Source organism: Amblyomma mixtum, chromosome 4 (assembly GCF_055824585.1).
Source record: "Amblyomma mixtum isolate Tamu chromosome 4, ASM5582458v1, whole genome shotgun sequence".
Lineage (NCBI taxonomy): Eukaryota > Metazoa > Arthropoda > Arachnida > Ixodida > Ixodidae > Amblyomma > Amblyomma mixtum.
In genome coordinates, this window is record NC_143015.1 from 80,582,854 (window position 1) to 80,601,189 (window position 18,336).

The 18,336-nt window shown below is 44.1% G+C and overlaps 1 protein-coding gene across 16 annotated transcripts in view; it reads right to left on the minus strand.

Annotated features, from left to right (window-relative positions):
• The window catches only part of LOC149347166 (uncharacterized), a 51,951-nt gene extending 38,007 nt beyond the window's left edge, over nt 1–13,944 (minus strand). For 9 of the 16 annotated variants that reach the window (XM_089586921.1, XM_089586915.1, XM_089586918.1 and 6 more), the window contains exons 1-3: nt 13,424–13,522; nt 11,651–11,683; nt 3,236–3,268 (exon numbers count right to left, since the gene is read on the minus strand). In XM_089586921.1, coding sequence (XP_089443047.1) covers nt 3,236–3,268; nt 11,651–11,683; nt 13,424–13,466 — 109 coding nt within the window. In that variant the 5' untranslated portion in view covers nt 13,467–13,522. Of the gene's footprint in view, nt 1–3,235; nt 3,269–11,650; nt 11,684–13,423; nt 13,523–13,818 lie in introns of those variants that run through there. The other 7 variants (XM_089586920.1, XM_089586914.1, XM_089586924.1 and 4 more) reach the window with 5 other exon arrangements.
• Nucleotides 13,945–18,336: the final 4,392 nt, after the last annotated feature.

Below are 18,336 nucleotides of genomic sequence, written 5' to 3' on the forward strand. Positions count from 1 at the left end.
TTCGCCGCCACAACACACTCTCATGTAGTAAAGGCATTAAGTTCGGTCAGTCTTACCAGAGTGCTGGCGCTTCACGCAGAGAAACCACTGAAAAGGCAACTGGCGACAAAACTGCCCCCCCCCCCCCCCCGCTTAACTGCGGCCGGTTTCGCCTTGAGCGCTATGAACACAGCGCTAATTAGTCGCAAAGGGTCTCTCCCTGCCCTCTACGTCATTAGTCCTTCAATACGAGGTTTTTAAGCTCAGAACTAAGTCTGCCGCGGAAGAACTGGAAGCACGTTGGAGAGGCAGACACATACTCGGTTGGCTTGTCAATGTTCGGCCACTTGTGAGGTGCCATAGAAGTAGATTGTGGACAAAAAAGACATCGATCGAATTTTGAGAACTGTATTCAGGTGCTGAAGCGGATACAGGCCTCGGTAAAAGTGTGCACGCGCAGCAGCGATTACGTCGTGAGAATTTCTTTTAGAAAGCTTTGGACGGAGCCCATTATAGCGTGAGCACGAAATTGCCGGCAAACTAACCGACAGCTATGTTGTCCGTCGGCTGCGTGCTGGTGGAAAAGCCAATTGGCAGGCCGCAGCTTCACCCATGGTCATATCCGGCTACAGCGAAATAAAGGATATAACAAATAAATACCAGGGCTCCTTCGAGTTCGTTATATAAATTTTTTGACTTTTTAACCTAATAACCAAGATGTCTGCAATTTCCGTGCGTTAAACCCCACCCAACCTCTGCCGCTACAGTAGGGTGGGTCGAATGGGGGAGGCTCGCGCCGCGGCCGATACACCGGCCGCGGAGCTGGCTCTTCCCATATGTGCCATCTCTAATCATGCCCGCCGCTGTTGGCCCAGTAAACGGGCTCTTCGCCTTGCGTCGCCGGCGCACTCCGCCATCCCCGCTCCCGGCGCGCGAGAGCGATCGACGCCCGAATCATGAGGGAAACCGCGCCGAGTGCGATGGACGCGCGCTGCTCGTGCCCTGTTTCTTCATGCGGTTGCCTTTTAGGGAGTGTTGCCTCAAGTGTTTTTGCACGTCCTACTTGGTTTAACTAAGCTAAAACCATATTTTTTTTTTAGTTTGATAGCTGCCCCGTTTTCCGGGAGTCCTCTTGAGGGGGGAGGATATAGCTGTCTTTTGCATGTCTAGAGTGGTTATGATTACTTCCTTGACACTCTTTTCCATCATCCCTATGAGGTCGCTCAAGACTCATCATCATCATCAGCCTGACTACACCCACTGCAGGGCGAAGGCCTCTCCCATGTCTCTCCAATTAACCCTGTCCTTTGCCAGTTGCGGCCACCGTATCCCCGCAAACGTCTTAATCCCATCCGCCCACGTAACTTTCTGCCGCCCCCTGCTGCGTTTACCTTCTCTTGAAATCCACTCCTTTACCCTCAAGGACCACCGGCTATCTCGCCTTCGCATTACATGCCGTGCCCAAGACCATTTCTTCCTTTTGATTTAGACTATGATGTCATTAACCCGAGTTTGTTCTCTCACCCACTCCGCACGCTTCCGATCTCTTAACGTTGCACCTATCATTTTCCTTTCCATGGCTCGCTGAGCTGTCCTTAAGCTGGACCCTCTTTGTTAGCCTCCACGTTTCTGCCCCACAGGTGGGTACCTGTAAGATATACCTGTTGTATAATTTTCTCCTGAGGGATATTGGTAAACTGCGATTCATGATCTGGGAGAACCTGCCATATGCGCTCCACCCCATTCTTATGCTTCTAGTTATTTCCCTCTCATGATCCACATCAGCGGTCACTACCTGCCCTAAGTAGACATATTCTCTTAGTACTTCCAACACCTGGCTACCAATTGCGAACTGCTGTTCTCTTGCTTGACTGTTGAACATTACTTTTGTTTTCTGCATGTTAATTTTAAGACCTACCCTTCTGCTCTGCCTGTCTAACTCATTTATCATGCTTTGAATTTTATGTCCAGAGTCACTACTCATTGTCAGGACTATTGCGGGGTGAAGGCATTTCCCAGTGCTCTCCGTGTACTCCAATAATTTCTTTTACGGCCACGTTTTTCTAGCAAACTTCATTAACTCTACGCACCTTACTTGAGATGTCTTTGCTGCATATCATTCCCGTTGCAAACAAACCTGTTTTGAAAAAAACTAACAACTGTCCTCTTTCTACAAAAATATATGCCCACGAAAAACGTTTTTCGTCCCACTTTTAGCCACCGTATTATTCACTCTTTTCTGCCCCATAAACAGGACCCTTTTTAGTCTCCGAACATTACCCATAGAAGATTTATTTTCATGGCATGCTTTTTCCGTTGTCTTCAGATTCGTTGCAATCGTTGGGCACTATGTCTGTGCCATAAATGAGTACATAATTGTTGTTTAATTTCATCTTCAAAGATTAGGCAAGTAGATAATCATGACCTGACAGTGCGTGCGGAATGCATCTTACCATATTCATTTCCTCCAAGGTATTTCCCTCTCATCGCACAGGTTTGCGGTGATAGTTGCTCTAGATAAATAAAAGTAATCCCTCACTGCCTCTCCTCTTTCCCTCACTGTAAAAAGCGAAAGCATCCTTGGCCTGCCAAGCTCAAACACATCGCGCACTTGACGGTGACTTGAGCATGTTCGCGCCCCACTAGACAAGTATAGTATTAATAAGGCTAAGCTATCAAAACTTATATGTTTTTCGCGTTTCCCTTGACTGCTATGCTAGCGTTCAGAAGCCAACAGTTTCTGCTTTCGAGCAATTTCAATATCACTTCATTCACAGCTAGTACTATATAGCGATTAAGTCAAAATACGATTTATTTTTTCATGCATGACACCAAAAGACGCTTTCAATTTTTTTCCTTTTCATTGCAGATCATTTATTTAGTTGTCTTGTTTGCAGTAAGCAAATGAGGTTGCTTCATTTGGGGAGGCAGCATTACATGGAGTTCACAATGGAGAAGATTGCCGAATAATTTCAACATCTGCCACTCGTCATTATCTGCTTGAAAGGTGGTGAAATATAGACACATTAGTTGAACTTCAGTGCCCGGCACGGATAATTTTTTTCTCCTCCCCAACTGCGGTGTTTTTCATTTATTCATCAAAACTAATGTGTAAATGGCTCAAAGTATACCTTTTTTAATGCAGGTTTAAATGCGCATCAGTCAATCGTGACAAGAGTCACAAAGATGGATCGAAGAAATGGTTTACACGGTGGTTGGGATCTAAAATATTTTATGAATGTGCTTTCTGACTCACCATTGACTGGCAGATAGTCAGGAGGGAGGCGCACTGCAGAAAAGGACATTTTCTTACAAAGTCATATATACCACGAAAGTAAACTGTACATGAAGCAGTATTAAAAAAAAAGCTGTTATTAAAATACCTTCCGGTAGTATGAGGGCATTGCAATTAGGTGTAAATGGATCTACGGGATCATGAACGGCCGTGAACTGCGAAATATCCGTTGTTCGGAATGCTTAGCATGCACGAAGCATTTCGTGCATTAGTTTTTTGAGCTATGATTTTCATGGCTTCCTAAAGATGTCATTGCTGTCAGAATCATCCTGCAGCCTCCCCCATTGAAAAGGAATGGGTGCTCATTGTAATAATGACAGTATCTGTTGCATTGTAGAATATTCGTAATAATGTATTCAAGGGTTCCTCATAAGACATGAACCATCCTTCCTAATTAACCTGCTAAGTGACTTCTTCAGAGGGCATGTATATTCAACGCCGTGTGGACGCACACAAGCTTTGCGGCGGGGACCAGACTGCGCACAGTAGCGTAGAGTCCACGCTGATCGAGCTTCGTTTGGATTTGGCCTTTGCGAAGAGAACAAAGACACGAAGAAACCCGGGATGGTGGTGCAAAGCAGGAACAAAATAGGTTCAGAGGCAAGGTACTGAAGTACGTGCCGCTGCAGCCTACATGAAACGACATGAGCGTGGATATTCAGCCCGGTAGCGCTTCCTAGACGAGAGCAAGGAAGCATCAGGAAGCAATGAAAAGATAAATCGGGTGCGAGGCCAAGTGTCAACGAGGGCTTTCAATACGAAATTGAGGAAGGACCAATTTTGCTGCAGTCGATTATCGAGCTGTCGCTAAATTTCGGGCTGCCAGAGGTTACCAATCTGTATTATTTTTTTTTGTTCTTCTGCACGAATTTTATGTTCCCAGTGAAATTTGGCAGCTGTGTACAATATTCTGATTAGGAACCGGTTCTTGAGCATGTTTTAGTGCGAAACACTACTGCGATGAGTAAACCTCGAGTATGATCGTGAAGTGTTTCTTTGTGTGCGGTATCTGTGCGAGTGTATGATAAGAAATATATGATCATATAAATATCTACAACTGAGATTTCAGCCCGCGCTGCCGTCAGATCAGCTTCGTGGCCCCTGCGCGAGAGCACTAAACTATTACCGCAGCCTAACACACCCCGTGCTAAACTACGACACACTCTTGCGCTGTGCACTGCACAACGCCTTGTTCATCTAATAATACTGCTATCAAAATAACATTCGCGCCTTTAGCTATGTGGCGGTAGTTACAGAGAGCTTTGCTCTGCATGCTTTGGAGTGCAAAACGGTGTGGCAGAAACATGGCACTAGAGCAATACGCGTTGAAGTTGCCAACATTGCTGCGGAAACGCGGCAGTGGACCGTAGGCAAAATTGAAAATCAGTACGAGCAAAGGAAATGAGGTAGTAACTGTCTCGCATATCTTGGTGGGCACCCGAACCGCGCACAAGGAAATGATTAAAGGAGGGAGTGGAAGAAGAAAGGAAGAAAGAGGTGTGAAGTGGAGGTCTCCGCAGTAATAATTTGGACCCCTTGGAGATCTTTAATGTGCACTGACATCGCATGGCACACGGGCGCCTCCTGCGTTTCGCCTCCGTGGAAACGCGTCCACCGCGGTCGGGTTCGAACCCGGGTACTCCGGCTCATCCGGATCGCAGGTCGCCGGCGTAGATTTTTTTGAATTCGCATGGACGGCGAAAAAGATGGAGAGACGCATAACAGGCTACTTGAGTCAGTGGACACCTCAATCTAGATTACAGGTACAGAGGGCAAAATGCATGTCTAGAGGAGCCGAACTGCGTGTTCCGCAGCTCCCAAATCCGCTGCCACCAAGAAGGCAAAATATATGACTTACATCCAGACCATTTTTAACCTAATGTTATCGCTAGATACCGCGTTTTCAGCCCGAAACACGCCCAGAGCGTGTTCTAGGCAGGTGTTCTGCCGTCTGTACGCGGTGGTGGTGTCCACCTGCAAAAAAAAAGTGCTTATGCGCAATCGATGCTAAGCCGCCAGCCAACTTTTTTTTTCCTTCAGTAATGAATGCACTCCTGCCTTTTGGTGCCGTCTGCTCATAATGACCATGAATACTAACAGGCGCCTTTTTTGAACGCCGAAGAACTAGGTGATATTATAAGGCCCCAACTGTCGAATGGAAAGCCCACTGTTCCTCACCCTAAAAAAAACACAAAACGAACCTCCAACAAATTTTTTTTTTCACGAGGAATCGAGGAACTAACAGAAATCACTCCCAGTGGTCAGGTACTTCTATATTCGCTGTGCCGTATTAAGAATTGTAATAAATGGTTACGTTCGAGTTTCGTGCTGAAAGCCTTGAGATGGGCTAAAGTGAAATCTACGTTAACGCTGTAACGTATAGAGCTCGTTCGTTCGGAAAGCCGTCGCCCTGACCCAGGATTGACAGGAAGACCTGAGAAACAAGATGGAAATATTTCTAGAAGTTTCAAATGAAAAACGAAATTCGCCGGCATAAGGGTTCGAACCCAGGCCTTCTGTGTCCCAGGCGGGCACGTATCGTATATGGCACGAAGGTATTTTTCACTTCATTGCCTGCTGCTGCAATCACTGAAATACCTGCAAGTATGCCATCAAAATTTATTTACTTTCATTTTAATAAGAATATCCATCACATCAAAGACCATCTCAGAAACATTAGTTCCTGAAGATGTCTCATTAATTATATACATTTTGACCAAAATAACTGCACACACGGCGCACTCCGGGATCACAATTTGTGACAACTATTCGAGATCGCCAGATCGCATGCAATGTAAGGAGCAACAGCACATCATGTGGAATTAGCTGCTCGTTAACAGCTAGAAAGGGCATTCCTCTCGGAATGCCCTTGTGAGCGGAAGGATTTTTTAAGGGTGCCTTGCAGGATGTCCGAAAAGAATACGGCGTCCCAATAATCAAGAACTACATTTTTGAAAAACATTTTTCTGCATAAGACGCAATTATTCCCCAATGGCAGAAACACGCCTTCTCTCTCTTGTAACTGAATTTTGACAGGCAACGTATTGGTATGCAGCTTGAAGATGGAGGTTTCAATTCTCGCTCGGGCCATCAGTTTCTTAACCCGTATTCTAACTTCTTTATATATACCTTGGCCTCCTCTGTACAAGAACCTATACATTGTTTATAGAAACATGGTGCCCGCTATATCTGAATTCAGCTGTTTTCGTTTCAGATTGGTGAGGTACTCTTTTGAAAATCGCGCTGTCAGAAATCTACAAGCACTGACGGCTCCCCTGATGTAGCCGCTAACAGAGTATTTGAGACATTCTACAGAAGACACCATCATGTTTGAAAAAGCAGACGACAGGAGCAGCTGCAGGAATGTTCTAAGAAAATGGTCGTGCTATTCTCTTTGAAACGGGAACCTGGACACCAATTGTTTCACAATGAGATTAGGTCGCCCGAGACCTCCACCAGCTAAAGGCCGTGAAAGGTTGTCACGGCTTGCTCTGTTAAAGGTCAATTGCCAAAGAAACGTTGCAAACACTTGGTGAGTTATTCTTACATTCGCTCGAGTGAAGAACAAAACCTTGCAGAGTGCCCCACAGTTTGTGAAGAACGCATTGCAAACGACTGCCCGCGCAAATTGGACAAATATCCCCTTCCCCTTCTATTCGCCTTCTCTTGTAGTTCCCTGGTTCTCGCGCTCCAATAATTGGGAATTTTTGGGGAGTTTTTATGATCCGGAGCCAAGAGAATCCGAAGGTACGTGCTCGGAGTTCATGAAAACTTCACATTTGCGTAAACTTCAGGAGGACAGCTCCAGTCGCCATGCCAGTGCGGAGCAGATTTATGTAGATTAATGCTACAACAAATGACATCACAAAACCTGTGGGCCGGTCTGATTGCAGTACTAACGATCTCCTCATCAACGAAAAAAAAATCATCCAAGTCATCAGCATAGCCTAAAATATTGATTTCCCGCGATTCTAGAATAACACCTGGCATGTTGTTGCTCGCAGTTATTTTCGCACAGAACGGTTCTAAGTACAGCGCGAACAAAAGGGGGAGAGTGGGCGTCCCTGCCTTAATGACGAGTGTACTGGCATATTTTCAGTTAAGTCGTTGCTAATGATAAATCTCGCGGTGCATTCGTTATAAGCCATCCAAGCACATATTCAAATTACATCTCCGACGCACGTGTGATCAGAAATGAACAAAAGGACATCATGAGAAGCATTATCGAATGCTTTTCCCTGATCTATCTTCACCATGGCCACAGGTTGGTAATCAGCGTCGCAACCTTGCAGAATACTTCCCGCAGCGTGGATATTAGTAACGATGCTTCTGTCTTTAATGCGGCAAGTGTGATGCCACGAAGATCCGTTGGTTCAATCCTAATAAAAGGGGCACCAAGTGAACGCGTTGTATGTATGACAGTAGAGTGTTTTCATGGTGAGCACTGCTGCTATGGTAATTAAAAAAAAAGAAAAAAAGAAAAAAATGGCTGAGGCTTAGCTTAGTTTAAGCCTAGTCAGATGCGAAGCATATTGTCGCCGAGTTGCATATCGAACACGCCGCTTGGCTAGACGTTCTTCACGCTCTTCATCAGTCTCTGTAGCACGCCGCAACTTTTGCTTCTCATTCCAACGAGCAGCCCTGTCTCCAGGAGGAATCTCTATCCCGTGTACGCCTAGCAGAGGCAGGCGCACCCCCTTGTATACCGCCGCTCCAGCATCACGTGTTCCCTACAGCGCACCTAGCGGCAGAAGCAGGAAACACATTGGTCGCGACGCCTCGCGCGACGGCGCGAGCTGGGGCCCCGTTTCTCCTATGTCGTTACGTCACGCATCACGTGGTCCTCCTTGGTCGCGACGCCTCGCGCGACGGCGCGAGCTGGGCCCCGTTTCTCATCTGCTGTGACGTCACGCACCCCGTGGTCATCCTTGGTCACGACGCCTCGCGCGACGGCGCGAGTTGGGCCCCGTTTTTCATCTGCTGTGACGTCACGCATCACGTGTTATGGCATGGAGGTCACGAAAGGTCAATGGTAACGACACCGCCGCGCTCGAGGAGCTGGGTTGGGCTATTTTAGTATGCTTCGCATAAAACAGCCTATGGTGTCTACGCTAAAGGCGAAGCTTAAGCGTGCTCCTAATTTTGCTCTCTTTGGTCAGGATTATAAGCCGCTATGCTAGATATACGCGCACAGTTCAGAGAAAATTTTTCAAATGTTCTTGAGCAAGCAAGCCATGCTGAAGAGCGGGTTTGCTCCCTTTAGAAGGTAACTAGTACAAGATGAAGCCTTGATTCCACGAGACTGCTTTCTGCGCCATTTGTACGGGTTGAAATTTTTCTATGATCCTTGCGTTGGTTAATGAACTCAACTTTCTGACACATTTTAGTAAACTGACTTCAGTATGACAGTAAGTACGGAAATGTGCAGATAAATGCTCCTGCAAAAGAGCTGGATACTTGACTTCATTTGTTAAGCTCAGAAGCTCTGTAACATTTACGCCTCATCAGATATTGGATATAAGGGGAATGAATAGTTTCTTATTTTAAATATGCCTAAAACGTTATTGATCGATTTCGTGTCATTGCATAATATACAGTACATTTATGGCGCCACTGAAGTCACCTCAACAGGCCAGTGCGATAGCGGTGTGGTTCGGATCCATTGTGGACGTATGAAAGTTGATGAAAACCATGACCCAAAGCACAGCGGGATAGACAGGCAGCTAAGCACGTGGGATGTTCGGCTGCGGCTATAGCGCAGTGGTAGTTTGCAGCGCCTTGCAAAACAGCTAAGCCGGGCGTTTTAAAGGAACTAGTGGCCATAAAGTGTGTTATGTATTTATTCATCTGCCCTCCTGATACTGTTCCGTTTCATGCTACTATTTTCCCCTCCTGTAGCGATGTCGATACTGCCGCAACCTCCCAGCTCCCGGGGAGGTGACGAATTTGTTAGTATAGCGCACATATGCGTTTGTTTCCTAGACGTCACTATCCTTGTTGAGCACACAATTTTCTCGACGAATCACTCCATTGCACAAAGACAACTCTCGGTTTCCCTCGACGACAGCTTTCATGCTATCGCAGTGAAATTGTATTCATTTTGTGTATACGATTTTTTCTCTTCTTTTGAGAACCTCATGTAGTAGTTCATATGAACTGTTTTGCTCATTTTATAATGGCGTTTGTAAAGGAAATAACGTTAGAATATAACAAGTTTTCAACCACTCAGTCATCTTACAAGAGGACCCGTGCTCTTTTCAAGTGAAATCTGTTTTTAATTTTGAAGGAGCTCACTTAGATGGCCCTGATTCCTAATAAAATTCTTTTGAGTGTTACATGGCTTCGTGTGCTACATATCTGAATGAATAATTTCATAGACGGTCAGTAACCACTACTTGACCGAAGCAGTAGTTTACAAAGGCATATTTACGTTTTTCTGTCGATTACTGCAACTGAGGTTTTAAAGGTGAGCTTGGTTCGTTGCTTCCCTTTTCAGCGTCTGCGGCGTTGAACCCGAGGAGCGGAGGTGTAGCCGCAGGAACATACGACCTATCATATTACTTCAAAACTAAAGAAATAATTTCATAAACATTCTACTGGGTTCTAAGCATTCAGCTGTTCATTTCGCTTCACAGCTAGTTTTGGAAGTTCACAAGAAGCGCTTAAGGAGCTTAACAACGAGGTCAAAATATGCGCTTGACCAAGCATACACTGATTATAGGAGAGAGGCTTGAAAGAAAATATAGCGCGTTTTACAGCTTGAAAACATGTACACTGTGAGGAATTCCATATTAACACCGACTATCAAGGAATACATACTGCGCTTGCTTCTAACACACTTTGTTCTTGCCAGGGAGCTCATTTGGAGGTGAGGTAAATATAATTAGAACATAAATCAAACAAAATTCATAACAAAGACGGGCGGGATGCCTCAGAGTGCTTAGCCAAAGTTTCGACCAGAGAACCGTGTTCGTCTTGATTAGAATGAATGTTCCTCAGTCGTTACAACATATGTTTCCCTGCAAGAAATAACAAGTGACCACTTCTTTCGATCTTGCCCGTCCTTTCAAAGACCCCCCCCCTTTCGCTTTTTCAAGAACTCGGATTTATTTTTGAAATAGAGCGGAGCCGTTTCGTCAGTTTGAATTAGGAGCATCGTAGAAGCCAACATATGACACAACTTTTTTTTTTGCTTTGTTCTCCGATTCTGTTGACTGACAATTTAGTTGATAACGAGCGCGTGCGTGTGTTCGTAATGTACGCTTTACGCACACGTTGCTTTGTAAAAATAAAGTATGCTTAAAATTACGCATATTTTAGCGCCGAAGATTCACGCACCACGTGTTGCGGCTTTCAAGACCAACATTTGCGGAGGTCACCAGGTTAAATAGGGGCTTTTTTTCCTTAAAAATGTCATACGCTGCCCTGGCGCAATCAGTGTGTCTTCTTCATTAGGGCACTGCCAGGGTGACTACCACGGTCACATATTTGACTGACAGGGTAACTATAAAATTTACGGTCATGGTACCAGCAATATCTTATGTTTCCAGACCGGTTCTTGTCTGCAGCGCAGCGTTATAAGAATAAAATCGTTGAATTCACGGACGCCTATTTAACAAACCCCTCCAAGTGCTAATAGACGACCATAGGGACCCCGATCGAAGGGCATTACGAGAGCGCGAGAAATGTGTTGGGGTAAATATAATATTTTTAGAATAAGTATGAGGGAACATTTTCTAAATTTTTTTCTTGAAAAGAGCTATACTCGTGATCACTAAAAACTTCTAAGCAACAAGCGGGAGTTATGGAATATAGAATGCGGTGTCTCGACTAATGGATCTGCATTCATGGCGCTGACCCCGCATTGAGGCAAGCATTATCATGTAGGAGTAATTTATCTAGGGTATTGAAGGGGAAAAGGATAATTTAGACCGATGTGCAGCGTAAAGCATGTAGGCCTGCCTGCAGCATAAAAAGCTCCGAACTGGCATTCCATATAGGCGTGTCCATAAATGATATTATGAGAATTTTGTGCTGATGATTTCAATTCAGTTGAATGTGCAGGCAAATACGAATATATTTTCTGATTTTTCAACCTCTTTAAAGGGCTGCAATAGCAAAAACATTTTGTTGGCTAAGAGCGCGATAAGGCGGCTCATTCGAACATAACTAGCGAGTCCCAGAGGAAAAGGTCCGTTTCTGGAGGCTTCGTTCTTATTTGAAATCATATTTATTATAAACTAATACATCCTTGATGAGCCGTTCGCTTTTATTGGAATGATCTTAATGATCTTCTGTGCAGAATGACCTCTAATATCTAAAACAACAATTTTGCTTCATTACTTTTGGAAGGAAAGACACAGAAAAAAGACATACCGTCATCCGGTGTCTCTTGACATGCTGTTAATCCTGCATAAGAAACAACAATGAACAACTGCACAAGTACTGGGAGCTCAAATTGGCTGAAATGAACACTCCCCCCGAAGCCCGATGCAGGATAGTTGAATCTGGACGAACTATAGCTAAGCGCCTAAACTCTTGGAGTGCCCCCGCAGGTAGTTTGTATCATCAGCCAATTTAAGTTCATAGTTGTCGTTATTCTTTTAGCCATAAGTATCTAGTGAGTCAGACTGTGCGAATTTACACTTGACTGTTTAAAAAGAAATGTCTGCCTAGCCATTCTGTGTTACTAAATTTTGATGACCATGCCATTCTTCTAACCTATATGAATTGCTTTCCCAAACCAAATTCTTTCCCAAAGCCAAAGTCAACAGAATTTTGAAACTTCTGTTCACTCCACTATTCTTGGACATAATTTTAATTGTGAGGCAACTATGGAGGTTTCTAAGCTGGCGTTGTAGAAATATTGGAGATTATGCTTATTCTCCTGATGCCTAGCACAATCTTTCGTTTCAAGTTTGTCCATCGCTCGCATCACGTAGTTGAGACTGTCATAAGAAACAAGTCAGCAATGTTTCTCACAGTACCAGAAATATTATGGCAAAAAACGTAAGCCTGAAGAGGAGAGACCTGTGGTTATGTTTATTTTTATAGCGGAATCTTACGATATATTAAACAATTACTATCACTAAAACTTCCCGTTTAAGAATGCGCTTTTCGAGAACTTGTGAGTTTGTCACCTGATTATGCTGTACATGCTCAGATAATCAATCTTAAATGTGTCATGTGTGCTGTAGGGGGTAGACCTAAGCTTGCGCTCAGTTTAATTTATTGGATACGCAATTCCGTTGGTTGTTCTCTCAGAATCATTTTATTAAATTGATTTCGACAGCCAGTGTCAGTTCATTCGCGAGAAATTTGTGCGCAAGAATAATTGCAAGATTCTCTAGGGACGGTATTTGATGGCTAATTCAAGGTGGAAAAAATATGCTCTTCAATGAAACTACACGTTTCTCTTAGCTTTATCCCAAAGACTTGGCAGCACACCATCCTGCATGACATCTTCATCTATACCAAAGTGCTCAAGCATCTTTTAACCACTTTTCAGATACTGCACTTGTGATTCGATTTCGGCACGCTTTTATTCCTCCAAGAGGATGCCGAAAAGCAGAGTTCACTTTTGTCACATGGTGAACTTGAATAAAACGCACTTTAACGTCTGTAATAAAGTATTGCGTGGTAGCCCCCGAGCACTCCCGTTCCTGCATTTGCGTTAAGTCATTTTGAAGTTTCAAAAAAGTTTTAGATTTGACCTGCCGCTAAATTCTGGCGTAGTGTAGCAGCTGTTTTCGCGTACAAAAACATATCTTGCATTATTACTTTGAAACGATTGCACAAACAGTCCGTTCACTTAAGCGTCAACTTCTAGGACTGGATCTGTACTGCATTAGCCGCCGAGCTTCGCTGATTTGTTGCAGCGGGGATGCTAGTTATGATGGTCTTACTATTAACCCTGCTATCAGCCCCTGACCAGTAGCGGCTCCTTTCCTACCAAGAAAAACAAAACGGGTTTAGAGCTACACGATGTGAGTTTGTACTTGAAGTATTTGTCGCATGTACATTACAAAAGAACTTAATTTCTGGATTTCTCAATGGGCAGCAATAAAATGTATCAGGAGAACTGGCATAGATAGGATTATTCATGAGACGAGAAATAACGGACTGCCGATATGGGTTAGTGCGACTTACCAATGGATACTAGCAGGCAAGTGAGCCAAAGTTGTGTACGCATGTTTCTGTGAACTTAACAATCTTTAGGAAACTGTATACCGTGTAGCGCGACGGATGCAGGTAAGGGTTTTATATCGTCTCGTTGCTTGTAGTTTTGTTCTTACAGTACATTCAACATAATCACTAATAATATTTTCAATCCGGACCGCTCGTGGGCAACTTAGCGATCTGACAGCCGTCCCTGATTTCGCAAAGGCCAAGAAGCGCAGTGGAAAGGTTGTACTTCAGAGCGACTTGACGCGTTGACATAAAGCGCATGGAAGGCAACGTCTAGCTTGAGGGCTTCAGATTACTGTGTGAAAAAGGACAAAGATATTGTCCGCCTTAAAACCGATGAAGGAACTGCTACTCACATGTTTTTAGCTCAAGCGCAAAGCGTCGTCAGTGAAGCAAGGGCGAAATGCTGCCACCATGTGTGCACACCCTGGAACTCCTTGTCTGATCGATGTTTTTTTGCCTGCCATCAAGCTGCCTTTCTATTCCTCCCTGCGTCATAGTCTAACGTAAGCGTTCTGGTGGCAAAAACATGACCTTATCACTTTTTCTTCTTGTCAAAGGAACATGTTCCGGACAGACGAACAAGTACATTACATTTCAAGTGGTGATCCAGAACAACCCGTTCAGCCTGTTATAACATATGCCACCGATTTAACCGAGATGTTTGAGCTTTCGCAGAAACCTAAAGTATTCCTTAACACGTAGCGACTCTCAAAGGGCACAAAAAAAATGACCTCGAGTTATATTCAGCGCCGGCATTAGGCATCGCGTTGAAGCCCCAGTGGAATAGCAGGTATAAAAAAGATGATCATTAAAACCAGGGTTAAGCTTCAGCATCAGGCCATTTAAAAGGTTGGGCTATGCGGAACTTTCAGACGTCCCTTCGCTTTGAGGAGCAAAGAATAACCGCTCCCAGAAAATCATCCTCGATTGTCTCGCGATAAGACGTTGATGACAGTTGTCAGAACTTACAGCGCTTTCATTTCATGAGCTCGCGGCTGGAGACAGGCATGGAGTTCTTTTCTAATAAAACATAAATATTACTCTTGTTGGTGTTATAGGTTCAGAAGTTTATTCTGTGAAATTAAACACTACAAATTATTAATATTAAGCCATAATAGTCATAGGGCGGCCATATGGGTGGCACGCCGCTATTCTGTCTATATTTGTCTTCAACCTGAGTGGAATTTGCACGAAGATGAAAATAATGCTTTGCACATGTTAGATACCGATGAAAGCCGAGGTCGCATTTCAAAAGTAAGCGGCCTACTTGACGGATTTTAATTCTCACAGCCACACTACTCCAAAGGCCGCCCAAAGACAGAGGGAACAGGGAGCGAGGCCAAATTCTCTGAGCATAAAACATTTGAAACTTTCCTCGGCGACTCAATAACTATCATATTTGGAAATTGAACAGAAGGTTGCTGGTTTAATTGTGATCGTCGTGTCTGCGAATTGACTACCGCGATAAGTAAGAACTCTAATTTCCTGATATTCGGAAATCGAAAATCATGCAGCGATTAACCTGGAGACTCCTACTGCAGTTTGCGGTTACCCGATTGCACCTTTAGCCGCCAAAAATTAATTGCGCTCTACCCCTGTAACCACGAAGTAGTTGCCAGCCACAAACACAATTTCTCAACAATATCAGGAACGGCATAACCGAATACAGAGCAGGACAAAGGCGTCTTTCATATTTCTCCCATTCTCACAGTTTGTTGACAGCTGCGGTCTCCTTAACCCACAAAGCTTCCTAATCTTGTTTGCCCTTTTGCTCTATGCCTACTGATGTACGTTTGCCTTCTCTTCGAATTCGCTGTGTAACCCTATAGTACCATAGACAGAAGCCAACAGCCAGAGAAACCAAGGGGCACAGGGGATTTTTTTTTAAGTTATTTATTTTGTGGTCTTGATCAATTTAGAATATTACTTAATATGTTATCGTTTAAAGATAACTGATTAGAAAAGCAGAAGAAAAAACAACCACCTGCCGCCGGTGGGATCCGAACCCACGACCTCCGAATTACGCGTCCGGTGCTCTACCTCTGAGCTACGGCGACGGCTGTCAATTCTTCTGCTTTCGGGGGTATTTATGTTTACATGTAACCTAACCTTGAGAGTGTTCATCAGCGCCACCCACGTTCATAAGCGGCGGACGTAGAACGTCCTGAGTTACCGCAGGTGTGACGTAGAATGTCATCGAACGGAGAGGGTGGAAGCTGCGTGAGAACCCTCTTATGCTTCCTAAGGCGTCAAGGCTGCCAGAATCGAGGCCCTCGCTAAGCAATTAAGCAAACAAGGGAAGGAGATGAGGGGCTCGTTATAAATATGTCAGAAGCCAACAGCCACAGAAACCAAGGGGCACAGGGGATTTTTTTTTAAAGTTATTTATTTTGTGGTGTTGATCAATTTAGAATATTACTTAATATGTTATCGTTTAAAGATAACTGATTAGAAAAGCAGAAGAAAAAACAACCACCTGCCGTCGGTGGGATCCGAACCCACGACCTCCGAATTACGCGTCCGGTGCTCTACCTCTGAGCTACGGCGACGGCTGTCAATTCTTCGACGGCTGTCATAGGTTATCTTCTCTTCACCTTACATTACCTTGCCCGGCATATTACTTGTTGATTTCGACTAGGAAGTTATTAACTCGTTTTTGTTCCCTTACCTATTTTTATCTATCTCTTCCTCATACGACTAACCCTTTCACTTTTGTTTACCCAGCTCAGTAGGTAGTGCTAAGTTCAATTTTGCCTTCTCATCAGCGCCAAAGTTTCTATAATTTTGGCGAGTAGCGGCAAGTGAAACTATAACATACTTGCCATTCAAGGAGAATGGTAATCACTGCTCATGAAAATGAAAGTATGTGCAAAGTCCACTCCACTGAGTTGTTATTCGTTCCGCTGTAACAATCTCTTGTTCGGATCTGCCGTCCCCAACTGTCATAGCTGGATGCGTTGCCTTGCTACTTCCAATGCTTCAATCCATATTAAAACCTGCTGTCTCCCTTCCATTCTGTTAAACAATAATCGAGTTTGGTCATTTTAATTTTGGGCGTAACCTGCCTGCTTTTTCTCTCGATTTCCTCAATAAAGTTACGCATTATGTGGTCTCAGTTATTTATCTAGAGAATTAAAGCAGCAGGTCACGGAATAATAACGTATTCTCGTCTGCAGATTGTTCCTAATTGCTCTTAACAGAGCTTTATTAATAGGAAAAACGACCTTTTAGTATAAATTGGACAATCTGTGAAAATTCAAAACAGTGTTTGCTGCAAGGCACGGATCGTAGATATGACTGAAGGGGCCGTTTCAAGAGTTGACCCCTTTGCACACGGCTGTCTTATAACGCATAGCTCTCATTAAGACATAAGTGTAGTGTGGTATTCTTCTCTGCCATGCGTGGTAGGGTCCTTTGACGATTTCTTTTTATATCTATTCTATTCAGTATCGTTTTCTCCAAACAAATTGCCACACGTACTCCCTGACACTGGTATCAGTCATTCAAAGAGCCGGATCGCAAGAATCTAAATATCGGCATGGAAAGAAATGTGTCATGGAGCCTTAAAAACTACTTGTCTACTTTCCACTGTTGTAGAGCAAGCTACTCACACAATGCCGGAATGAAGTGAGAAAGCAGTACCCTGAGAAAGCCGACCTCGTTCTTATCGGTGTCCGGCAGCACAAGGAATTAGTTATCGACACTGATATTTTTAGTGCAGTAAGTTACACAGGACGCATTTCATCGGCGCTATTAAACATTGAAGATGCAGCTTAGCTTCATAATTAATCCTCAAGAGGCAGTCAATAGTAAACTGTTTTCGCCTGCTTGTTTCATGTGCATGCCACGTGGCAGCCACGTACCAGGTGGCTTGTGAGTGCCCATCACGGAGTGCTCAACTGAGGGAATGAGAGAGGGGGTTCGGTTATGGGAAAGTATTTTCGGCGCTAACCTGTTAAGAGCGGTAGCAATAGACTAAACCGCCGCCTTAATCAATGACAGCCTATAGGGGCAGAGTAAGCGAACATCTACAGCTGTATTTTGGAGCATTTTTCAGGGTCACCAGGCGAGCTTTGACTCTTTAATGCGTACACCGCGGCTATATGCGTTGGTGAAGTAACGAGCTGGGCGCTACTGAACAACTCATAATGCCTTTATTGGGGATTTTCTGGGACGTTCACACGCAGCTTAAAGATAATAACGAGTACAAAGAAATTTGCAATTGTGCGGAGTGGCCGCTGGCGCTCACTGATTTTCGGACAAAGCTAGGACATTAGCGCGCGAGCGCCGCAAGCTTGATTACTTTTATATTTTGTAAATAGTGTACAAAGCTCTACCCTGATCTTTCTTGGTCTCGCCCCACTCTATAGTTCTTTCTATCCTCTCCGTTACACCTTCTCCAACTGCAGCTCGGGTGCTTAAGGTATTAGATATCAACTGCGGCGGCGGCAACGTTCTTTTTCTTCACTTTTTTCTTTTTTTTTAAATAAACCACTACCACCACCAACAGTTTTTTTGGAGGTCCTACGATTCTGTACAAGTAGCCTTGAGTACAGTTAGCGTTTGGTTCACTTTCACGACAGTTTATTAAATTATTTTTGCATCCACCAAATGAACATGTTGCGTTAATATTTGTTACATTTTTTGACAGTCATTGGTTCAATACAAAGGTCAGATTTTGCATTTCACGAGGAAAGTGGTTCCATGTTCCTCATTTTTCCTCACTTTGCATACCATAGGGCGTGTTCCTAGACGTTAAATATCGTCATATTTTGGCGTAGCCCTCATAAGGACCTTGATTTTGTAGTCGTTCATGCAGTTGCCACCAGGCAATGTAGCGTGTATTGGAATGTTCGCCCCCATGTGCAGAC